At 32.8% G+C, this 11,333-nt stretch overlaps 1 protein-coding gene across 2 annotated transcripts in view; it reads right to left on the bottom strand.

Annotated features, from left to right (window-relative positions):
- Nucleotides 1-5,847, bottom strand: part of LOC110094182 (probable trehalase) — a 14,240-nt gene extending 8,393 nt beyond the window's left edge. For both annotated transcript variants that reach the window (XM_020819345.2, XM_028700835.1), the window contains exons 1-5: nucleotides 5,224-5,847; nucleotides 4,609-4,728; nucleotides 3,658-3,773; nucleotides 3,283-3,383; nucleotides 3,077-3,186 (exon numbers count right to left, since the gene is read on the bottom strand). In XM_020819345.2, the coding sequence (XP_020675004.2) occupies nucleotides 3,077-3,186; nucleotides 3,283-3,383; nucleotides 3,658-3,773; nucleotides 4,609-4,728; nucleotides 5,224-5,843 (1,067 nt within the window). In that variant the 5' untranslated portion in view covers nucleotides 5,844-5,847. The remainder of the gene's footprint in view (nucleotides 1-3,076; nucleotides 3,187-3,282; nucleotides 3,384-3,657; nucleotides 3,774-4,608; nucleotides 4,729-5,223) is intronic.
- Between the last annotated feature and the right edge of the window lie 5,486 nt (nucleotides 5,848-11,333).

Raw genomic sequence — 11,333 nt, 5'->3', positions numbered from 1 at the left:
CCTAGCATAATAGCAAATTTTTTTTTTTTTTTTGTCATATAGTCATAACGCATGATACAATAATTCTTTAACTATTTTTTAACTTTGTTTGATAATTTTTAATTGTTTTATAATATGCCACCCAATTTATTAAGCCTTTATTTCTTCTACTATACCAATGAATTTAAAAGCAAAATGAGCTCTAGTGTTGGTGGGAGTGGTACAAAAGAGCCATCTGTAGAAACTGATAAGCCATTATGGATTCATGTTATAAAGTTAGAAAAATTTTTTGAGGGAGGAAGGAATGTGTCATTCAAATGCAATTATTGTGATGGCACCTACAAAGGATCTTATTCTAGGGTGAAAGCATATCTACTTAAGATTTTTGGCCATGGAATTAAAATGTGTCCTAAGATTACTACATCAAAGTTGATTGAATTGAACAAACAAGTTGATGACGCTGAATCTAGGATCAAAAGGGCACTTCCTAAAGAGATGTCTTTGTCATCTACCCATGGTTCATCCCACACTTCTTCCTCATCTGTTAGAGTTGATCAATCATTATCATATAGAAGTGAAAGATATGATTTAAAGAAAATAAAAGGAGTTGCCAATAGTGCTTTAGAGAAGGCTTTTAACATGCAGCAGCGAGAGGAATTTGATGGTGAAATTAAAAGAATGTTTTTTTTCAGCTAGACTCCTTTCAACCTTGCAAGAAATTCTTATTACAAAAATGCATTCACTTTTGTATGTAATAACAATCTTGCAGGTTATGTTCCACCTGGCTACAATGCATTAAGATCAAAATTATTGAAAAGGGAAAGAACACATATTGAAACATTACTTGAACCAACAAAAGATGTGTGGAAAGAAAAAGAAGTCACTTTGATGTGTGATGGTTTGACTGATCCTTAAATAATACCACTTATTAATTTCATGGTCGTTACAGAGAATTGTTCAATGTTTATTAAAGCTGTGAATTGTGAAGGAGAATACAAGGATAAATATTTCATTGCCAATTTGATTAAAGATGTGATAGTCATTATTGGGCCTTCAAATATTATGCAGGTTATAATAGATAATGAACCAGTGTGTAGAGCTGCAGGATTGTTAGTGGAGAAAACTTATCCTCATATATTCTAGACTCCATGTGTTGTGCAAACTTTAAATATTGCTCTAAAAAATATTTGTGCAATAAAGAAGACAGAGACAAATGAAATCATATATGCTGAATGTCATTGGATAACAGTGGTTGCAATGATGCTGTTTTGATTAAAAATTTCATTATGAACCACTCAATGAGACTTTCAATGTTTAATTATTTCTCATATTTGAGAATGTTAGCTGTTGCTGAAACTTGTTTTGCCTCTGTAATAATCATGTTGAAAAGATTCAAACAAATAAAAAATGCTCTTTAATCTATGATGATTAGTGATAAGTGGTCTTGCTATCGAGAAGATGATGTTGGGAAGGCAAGGTATGTGAAAGAAAAGGTCTTAGATGATTTATGAAGGGATGATGTAGATTACATTTTGGCTTTTACTGATCCGATTTATTATGACATGTTGAGAGAGGCTGACACAGATAAATCATGCCTACATTTGATTTATGAGATGCGGGACTCTATGTTAACAAAAGTGAAAGAAATCATATACAGACATGAAAAAAAGTCACATAATGAAAACTCAAGTTTTTGGAGCATTGTCTATACCATTCTTAAGGATAGATGGACCAAAGGAACCACACCTTTGCATTGTTTGACACATTCATTAAATCCAAGGTATATTTGTATTCATTTTTAAATTAATTTTAAATTTCTTGGTAAATGATTAAATAATTTTATATGCTTTGTATTATTTAAAGGTATTCAAGTAAAGAATGACTTCAGGAAGACCCTCAATGTGTTTCACCATAAAAAGATTTAGAAGTGTCAAATATGAGAAAGATATGCTAGAAATGATATTTTCCAAATGAGAAGGAGAGAAAAAAACTAATATAGAACTTGCAAAGTTCTTTGGATATTTAGAGGATTTTGGTGATCAAGAAGCTTTGGTTGATAGATGGAGGATGGATTCAAAAAAGTGGTGGTTGATTCATGGAGCTTCAACACCGCTTTTTTAAACTATAGCAATAAAACTTCTTGGTCAAGTATCATCCTCTTCCTGTTGTGAGAGAAATTGGAGCACATACTCATTTATTCAATCAATGAAAAGGAATAAAATAACTCCACAACAGGCTGAAGATTTAGTTTATATGCATACAAATCTTCGTCTTTTATCAAGGAAAAATCCACTTTATATGACAGGTGATAACAAGATGTGGGATGTTGCTAGAGATGGATTCGAGTGCCTTGATGATATGGAATTATTGGAGGTTGCAAATCTTTCTTTAGATGAACCAGAGTTGGAAGCAATGACATTCAATGATGATGATATTGAAGGACAAAGACCAACCTCTGAATCGAATTCTATCATTCCCTCTATTGAGTAGTTGAAATTTCATATTGTACTAAATAATTTTTTGCTTATATTTTTGTGGTTGAATTAGACATTTTGTACTAAACATCTTTATGTTATAAGATAAACAAGTTATCATGACTTTGATTTATTATTGCTTGCCATTTTTAATATAATGTTACCTTAATTTCTATATATTATATTAAAAAACTATTATGTCGTATCCACGCCGCACCCGTGTCCTATATTTTTAAAAAATGCCATGTCCCGTGTCCGTGTCCGTGTCGCCGTGTCCGTGTCGGTGCATCATAGTTCTAATGGGGACCAAATTAAATGAAAAGGATGAATTACTGCTTCTTACCAGCATATAGTAATATGGATGTCAGATTTAGCTTCAAATCCCTCGTTAATGTTTGTGATGTAATGAATGCAAGTTAGCATCAGCAAGTAGAAACTTCTATATGTTAAGCTCCTATTTATGCAAATAGGAGTTTGGAAGTATTTATGCAAAAGTATTTGTTGATGCATGCAATATAAGATATGTAATCATTCCAAGTAGATAACATATAAGACAATGACGCATTCCTTCTAGAGTAACATCAAGATGAGAATTTTTGAGAAAAGAAAATTATAAGTGAAACCTCATCCATCGAGAGCTAAAGTCCCAACCAGTCTCTGCAGTTGAAGCAACTTCTCGATAGAAAGCTTCCTTATCAGAGTCATTTAGAAACTTGGAAGCTGACTCCACATCCTACATAAAAGAATATCAATTTCATAATCTTTTTGGAAAATGTATAGAGCCTGTTTTAGGCTTATTGTAATTACTAAAATAGAGAGCATAGCATACAATTGTTGCACTTTCTGGTCTGGGTTTATTCCACCTAGCATAATAGCGGCTCAAAGAATGCTTATGTCCATGAAGATCTCGAATCATTACTTTATGGATTCCTAAAATATCATATTTTATGAATAATAAGATTTAGAGTGGTAAGGATATCTTTGGATATTAGAAAATACAAAAATTAGAAATACTCTGGCATAATATAAAGATATATAATGATACAAATATCTTAAGCAACTTTATTGCTTCACTAAGTACGGAACCAAATTTTATGAGAAATGGTTTAGTGGCACCAAAGCATTGTTCATAAAATTAATGACAATCCATCATGTGAAGAATATTCTGGGAGGAACTATAGGTAAAGAAAATTCAAAGCGGTACCTGAAATCCAGAAGGTATACTCTTTCATTAATGAAGGAAGGGACTTCCTGACAAATTCCAAATCACCAGTCCTTGTGTATATCTCCATTACCATTGAACTCAATAGTGGAGGTTGGCTGTAAGAGATCATGGTACATAAACATCAATTATTTTTTTCTATAATATCATTATTACAATTACTTTTAAATTTCAATTCAAATTAAAAAAACTACAACTGTTTTATTTAACACTCAACTATTAAATCCTGTATATTAACTATTTTATTTAATGGCTCACCATTTGATAAATTATTAATATGATAATAGCTTTATATTTAATTTTAAATTTAATTTCTAAATCTGCAATCACTTCATAGAACAAATAATAATTTTACTTCTATTATATTTGTCACCCTTTGCAATCAATAAAAAAATATTGACTACAATATAACTAATGTACATGGTCTGTAAAAATAACAAATGTCATAATATACCTTGCCATGCATCAATGTGAATTAAATGATATAATTTGAACAAACAGTTTCATTAACAATACCTGAAATAAATTAATCAATATTATTCAATGAATGATATGAATTTGAAATTTTACTTTGATATGCCATGAATGAACAACATTTATTAAATGAAAATTTTTTAATTTACAATTTTATCCTTTGTAGCTTAAGTAAATATAAATAATAGCTAAAATCAATAAATATTAATAATGACAAATATAATTGTACTACTAATAACTAACAAAACATTCATTAAGCCACCAACATTCGGCTAAACATATAAAAAAAATTTTAATAATCTTAATGTACCTACATTGCAAGACAAGGGCCGAAGAGCTATCATAACAAACGCAAATCAACATAGGTTAAGACATTTAAAATTCAGACGGGGATATCTAAGTGAAACATAAGGTAAAAAAAAATGAAACATAAGCTGGAATCCATTCTTAGTACTTCACCTGCGATTAGCATAGTATACCCTTGCACCATTTAGCACATGACCATAAGCATCTACTAGCCATACAAGGTTGTTCACAATTTCTTTTGCTGTGTCATACATTTTGCTTACAAGCAATCCCCTGTTTTTCATCAAAAGAACAAGACTGTTATTGCACAACTAACATTCGTGATCTGAAACTAATCTGAACATAGTGGAAAAAAGGAAACCAAAACTGAACTGACAAAAGATGAAATTAAAATCAGTTTTGCATAGGAAACTATATATACTATTTGGATTGATTCAACTCAGTTAAAATCTTCTCATTGTTTTAGTTCAGAGCAATTTTATTTGATTTTACATGGATTATTGCAATAAAAAATGGTTTATAAGCTATAAAACTTGGATCAACCGTTCATGTTCAATCACATAGCTCAATACACACCATATATTAGCATGATTCGGTTCTGCTGTGTCCTTTTCATTTCATCAAAACCTCAAACATAAACCAAATATAGATCAATCTAAAGTCCCATTTTTCAGTTTGAATAAGTTTTTCAGTTGAAGCCATTTATTTAGCCGACCTTATTCGAGATTAATTTCAATGGAGCAAAAACCATATGAAGAAGAAACACACCTGATAATCCAATAAGAATCCCAATAATACACCTCCTTGAACCTCGAGCCAGGAATGATTACAGGCTCCGGCAAGGGAAGCAGCGTGTGCCTCTCCGGATATTTCTTCACATTATCGGAAACCCTCCTACTCAAATTCTTCCATAATGAATGCACTTCCAGAGCCCAAACCCTAACTTTAGGGTTAAGCACCTTGGGCAAAAACTCCACCGGCTCCGGCACAAAGTCCTCGGGTTCCGTGTACACCATATCGTCGCCAGCATCGTCGAAATAGGCTTCCAAGAACCTACGCAGGTACTTTTCCGGGATGATTCCCTTAACCCTAGGGAGTTTCCAGAAGGCAGCTTCCGTTAAGCTGAGGTCTTTCTTGAGAGGGAGGTCAACGTAGAACTTGGGGTCGAAGGAACTGGGGCCTAAAGTTTTGAGAGCTTCGGATTGGAGACGTTGGAGGAAGGAGACTAGAGGGGTTGTAGAATACGTTCGATCATCGACGGTACAGCTGTAGGAGGCGGCGGCGCGGGGGGGAATGACTGACATGAGGAGAAGCGTGGAGAAGAGGAAGAAGGAGAAATGTAATGAGAGGGAGGTCATTTTGGGAAGAAGATGTTTTATAACTGCCATTGGCTTACCGGATTTTCAGTACACAATATAATTTTCGCTTTATTCGTGAAGCATATATATTAGTGCTACGGTGGCGGGAAATGCTTGACAACTATTGGCTTGGCTGACCGAGCGCGGGTCTGTGGCGGGTCATAATTTTGTCCGATCTTTATCGATCCGCGGGCCCTGATCGGAATCCTTCTCGTCAATCATATTAATAATTTATTAGAATAACTCATTTTGGTCTGCTAGTTAAGAGCTTAGGCTTTCAATTAAAGGGTTCGAGTTTTTGTGTATGCGTTATGTGTTTGAATTTTTTTTAAATGACATAAATGTTCAAAATAATAATAATAATTAATTGAATATGATTTTTTTAAATGATTTTTTTATATATATTTAGACTAATTAAGACATATTCAAACACACATCGTATACACAAAACTCGATTAATTTTGTACTAAAACTCTGTTTTAGAAAGCAATAAAAAAGCCGTCCCAAACGAAGCCTAAGACAAATTGAGTTGCAAGACATGATTTTGAGGGATATATGGGAGAAAATTTTTAAAGAACTAGGTTTTAATATACATATTTATGCTATATTTTTAAAAGAATTTATTATAAAAATATAAAATAATATATATGAAATGCTTTTTAAGAAATACTTATACAATTAGAAGTTTTTTGCACTATGCCTAAGAAATGAAAATCATAGGCTTTTTGACTAGTTAATGCCGCAGTGTTTAACATGTGTTAGTGTTGTGACGCTCGAGGGGACCACTACTATAGTGTTTATGAAATCACCATAATGAACTTTAACTTAGCACTGTTATTCTAAAATAGCATTACGTGCTCAGCAAATGTAACACTTACTCTATCTTATGCATAGTTACACTTATTCTAACTTGATCTAGTGAAGATAACCTATTGGATTCTAGTAAGAAGAGTTTTGTAGTGAGGCTTCTAATAGTGATTTTTTTTTTTTTTTTTTTTTTTTGAAAGAAGATTAGGTTTGAGGTTGGAGATTCAAGCAGTAGTTGATTGTACATGTTAGCTGTTATTAATAGTGTTAGAAACACTTGAGAGGTTTTGTTAGTAAGGCACCTGTGTACCAGAGTTATGGTAGGAGGCACTTTGGTTAGTATTACAATATGATACAATAGTATTTTTAGAGTTGTTACATAAAATATAAGGTAGCTAATAGCCTACAAGCTTGACTTAGTTAACATATTGATCCTAGGGTTGAGAGCTATATTAGGCTGGTAGGGAGATCAATGATAGTTGCACCTTATGTGTTTACCTTGGGCTTATCTACTAGAGTTAGTGGTTCTAGTTTAATAGAAGAGAGATAGTCAGGGAGTGGATAGAGCTAGGGAGCCTAGTAATTTTATTGTTCTAGTTTTAGTTTAGGCATGTGTATTCAATTTGACTCAATATGATGCCAGAGATGCTCTGGATGTGGTTACAATTATGGATTATATTTTTAATCTTTCTTATCATATATTATTTGATTATGGATATATATAGTTATTTATTTATAAGAGATACTTTTATATTTACTATATTGCCTTCTATTATATTACCTTTTTTATTTATTATTGAAATTTTGTTAGGGATGCTAAGCCCTATGAACCGGCCCAAGGCTAATCAAGAGGGGGTGAATTGGTATTTTAAAATTTCTTTAAAGAAAAGAACAAAACTCAAACCAAAATCACCACAATGAAAATCAAAGTGTGGAAAATTAAATGCGGAAGCAGTAGAAAAAGAACACCATATTTGTAGTGGTTCGGTCAAACCTTGACTTATGTCCACTCCTCGGAGGCACCCTTCGAGTATTGCACTAAACTAAGTATCTCTCCTTTAGCCCCCACAGCTAGGCGGAGAAGCCCTTACAAAATCACTTCCACCTTCCCCGGTGCGGCAGAGTAGCCGGGTCCTTTGACACCAAATAGATCTTCTTCTTCTGTGAACTTCTCTCAAGACAAGCCTTGAATCCGACAGTACTAAGGTGTAAGCTCGTCGGAGCAACTGTGTGGAATACCACTCCACACTCTCTTGAGTCCCCCTCCAAGGATCTTCTCTCTCTCTCAAACTCCACCCTTTCCTCACTCTCTTTCAAGCTCTCTCTTCAAGTTTCCCCCAAAAGAACGAAGCTACAATGGCTGCCAAAGACACTTACCAAGTGTCTTGTCAAAGCTTAAATAGAATATCTCAAAATGAGCTCATTAATGCAACTTGCCGACTTTATCGTCCAGGCCGATAGGTATATCGGCCTGGCCGATCAGAGTAAATTTCTCTCAATCTGCCTGATCAGTTTGGGATGAATAGAGTAAATTTGGTCACATTATCCTAGACGATAACATATCATCCTAGCCGATTAGTTCAAATCCGAGCACAAATCATCCTGAACATCACCCTGAATAAAGTTTCGCCGATGTCAATCGTCCAGGACATCATCCTGGCCGATCTTACGATCAGCCCAACCAATGTGATCGTGCAATCAGCCTTAATCCCTTTCCTTAATTACCAGATTAATTTATGCATAATTGTGCTGCATCGTCCAGGCTGATGTGGATATCATCCTATATAATGTCCTTAAATAAGAATACCTAAATTGATCATGGCGACTGATTCTTTCTGATTTGAGCCTATCGTCCTAGCTGATACAAGGATCATCCATGCCAATCGGCTTAATGACGGCTGCCTCAATGAGGATGCCTTGATTAGGGTTTCTATTTTTGAATCGATCGTCTAGGCCGATATAAATATTATCCCGGATGATGTTACCAAAAAATAGTTAACTCTAATGAATAGTTAGAAATTGTTTCAAGGTGTGTGTGTAAAGTTACTTAGCATCAGGAGCCACACCAATTACAATAGACTCAAGAAAGGGAAAAAGTACAAACTTACTCAGACCAAATCTACTCAATCTTGAGCTGGTTCCAATTGCAGTCTGATCTTGTGGACCTGAAATGTTAGCACATAAGGCAATCGTAGAGAAATAAGAAATATATATATATATATATACTCAAGTGGATAAATTATCAGGGAAAGGGGGTATGGTATTTTTGGCATATGTTGTGATAGGAGCATGGAATCATGATCTCTATCTAATGTCCTGGTAGTGCGAGAAATTCCTAATGCCTTTTTCAAGTAGTTGACGACTTTGCCACCTAATAGATATATTGAACTATGCATTGATCTATTTCTTGACACTACTTTGATATCTAAGGCTACGTATAGGATAACACCTAAGAAACTTTAGAAGTCAAAGGTGCAGCTTCAGGAGTTGGTCAATCAAATTTTTTTTCCTCTTAGTGTATCTTCGTGAGGAACACCTATTCTATTAGTGAAGAAGAAGGTTAATACTATCCATATGAGCATCGATTATAAGGAATTGAATATTATAATAATCAAGAGCAAGTATCATCTATTAATGAATAATGATTTATTTGATCAGCTTGTGGGAGCTTCTATGTTTTTCAAGATTGATATGAGATTTTGATATTATCAAATAAATGTGAGAGAGGAAGATGTAGTGAAGATTTCCTTCTGTAGTTGAAACACAAATTATGAGTTCTTAGTCATGCCTTTTAGGGGACTAATGCACCTACAATTTTTGTGGATCCAATGAACATAATATTCAGGTAAAATCCGGATCAATTTATGATTGTGCTCATAGATGATATAGGTTAATTAACATTAAACTTGATCCACAAATGAAACTATGCCATAATACATACATTTAAATAATTGTAACTCATTAATAATTTAATAAACTTTTATTCATTAGTCTCATCCTTTTAGGAGCCTATGATATGGTTATCTATGGGTTCATAACACTTTAAAAACATGGACTAACATATTCTTGATAACCTAACTCTCATCAACATCAATAAAAAAAAATTATGATGAAAGATCTAATACATTTAGTTTAAAAATTAACTAAAATTCCCTTTATACTTGTAACCAACAATTCACAATTAGAAAATGAAACCCCAAAACCTAATAGGCTCCAAAAAACACATAGACCGAGCACACACTATAGATGGATTAGATTGTTAGGTAAAATGATTCTAGCTATATGTTATGTCGGTGTTATCTTATTTATTGTTTATTTTTTATTTTTATACCTCTATGTATTAAGAAATTTATTTCTATCATGATAGATATGTATTGTTGATTATTGTTGCTGGATGTTTTATATTCTTGTGATGTTGTTTTCCTATCAATGATGGGAGTATTAGAGTGCCCTGATGTATGAAAAAAATTGGAGGTTCATTTTTTTAACCCAATTTAATATAGGTGACTATGCTTATGCATGGCCATAAAGAGGGCTAAAAATATTAAATTTAAAACTAATTAAATTTTCTACATGAGCTTATAATTATCTATCCCCATAATTATTAAAATCATAGCCTATCTACAGGATTGCTTATATGAGCAAATGTGTCATATGATAAGTGATAAATATGATTATGTTGCTTTTCATACTAACCATGTAGGAAGTTTAGATCCTTTTTATTTTAAAATTTAATTCAAATAAGAGCTATGAAAATCTTTGTAGAAGTGCTTTATTTATCCAAGGATAAAGAAACCAAAAGTAAGGAAATATCTTCTCCAATTAGGAGATTTCTTTCTTTTGGAAGCCTTTTTGATGGATGATCATTTTACTTTGTAAAAATAATTGTGTCATTCATAGATCTAAAAATCTAGGCTATTACTAATGGAGTCTAGCCACCATTACTTTTTATATTCCATGGCTTTTATTAAGTGACACTTGTATTAAGTGTCAGTTGTCGTATCGAACATTATATTTAATCATTTCTTCATTTACTTGGTATATTTATTATTATTATTATTATTATTATTATTATTATTTGCACTAGAACTCTTGTCTTTTGTAGGTTGATTTTTTCATATGATTTTTGTGAGGATTTCTCTTAGGGTCTTAGGTAATAAATTCTTTTTCTTCTAATAATTACATAATAAAACTTAGGCTTAATTACATAGCAAGATAATTGGTCTAAAAGTAAGCTGAGAATCACCTGGGGTCTTATAAAACATGTCTTTACTTCTTTCCTTCTTAGGCATCTCCCAACCTATGAGTAGAAGCAGATCACCTTATCTATTACAGTTCAATTCTAACACAGGGAGTTCTACTCTTTTAGAACAAAACTTATTTTAAACTTTTTTTAAATTTCACATCCAAATTTATTTTATAGAATCAATTCGCATGAATTGCCTTATAAACTAATTAGAATAAATAAAATTATGTGCATTTAGATTTAGAACCTTAATCCACCACACAATATGAGGAACAACTTAGGATCTCTTAGATATCAACCCTCTTTTCTAAAAAAACTTAAATAATAATAATAACTTGTCCATCTTACATTTTAATAGATTGGGGGTTATGATTTTAAAGTAATTAGGAGGGGTTGTAGCTAGCATTCCTATTTTAAGTAGGAATTTAAGCCTAGACATGTCTTGCATACCCAAAACACTTTTTAAG

Source organism: Dendrobium catenatum, unplaced genomic scaffold (genome assembly GCF_001605985.2).
Source record: "Dendrobium catenatum unplaced genomic scaffold, ASM160598v2 fragScaff_scaffold_1598, whole genome shotgun sequence".
In the NCBI taxonomy this organism is placed as follows: domain Eukaryota; kingdom Viridiplantae; phylum Streptophyta; class Magnoliopsida; order Asparagales; family Orchidaceae; genus Dendrobium; species Dendrobium catenatum.
This window is presented reverse-complemented; position numbering and strand designations above follow the sequence as displayed.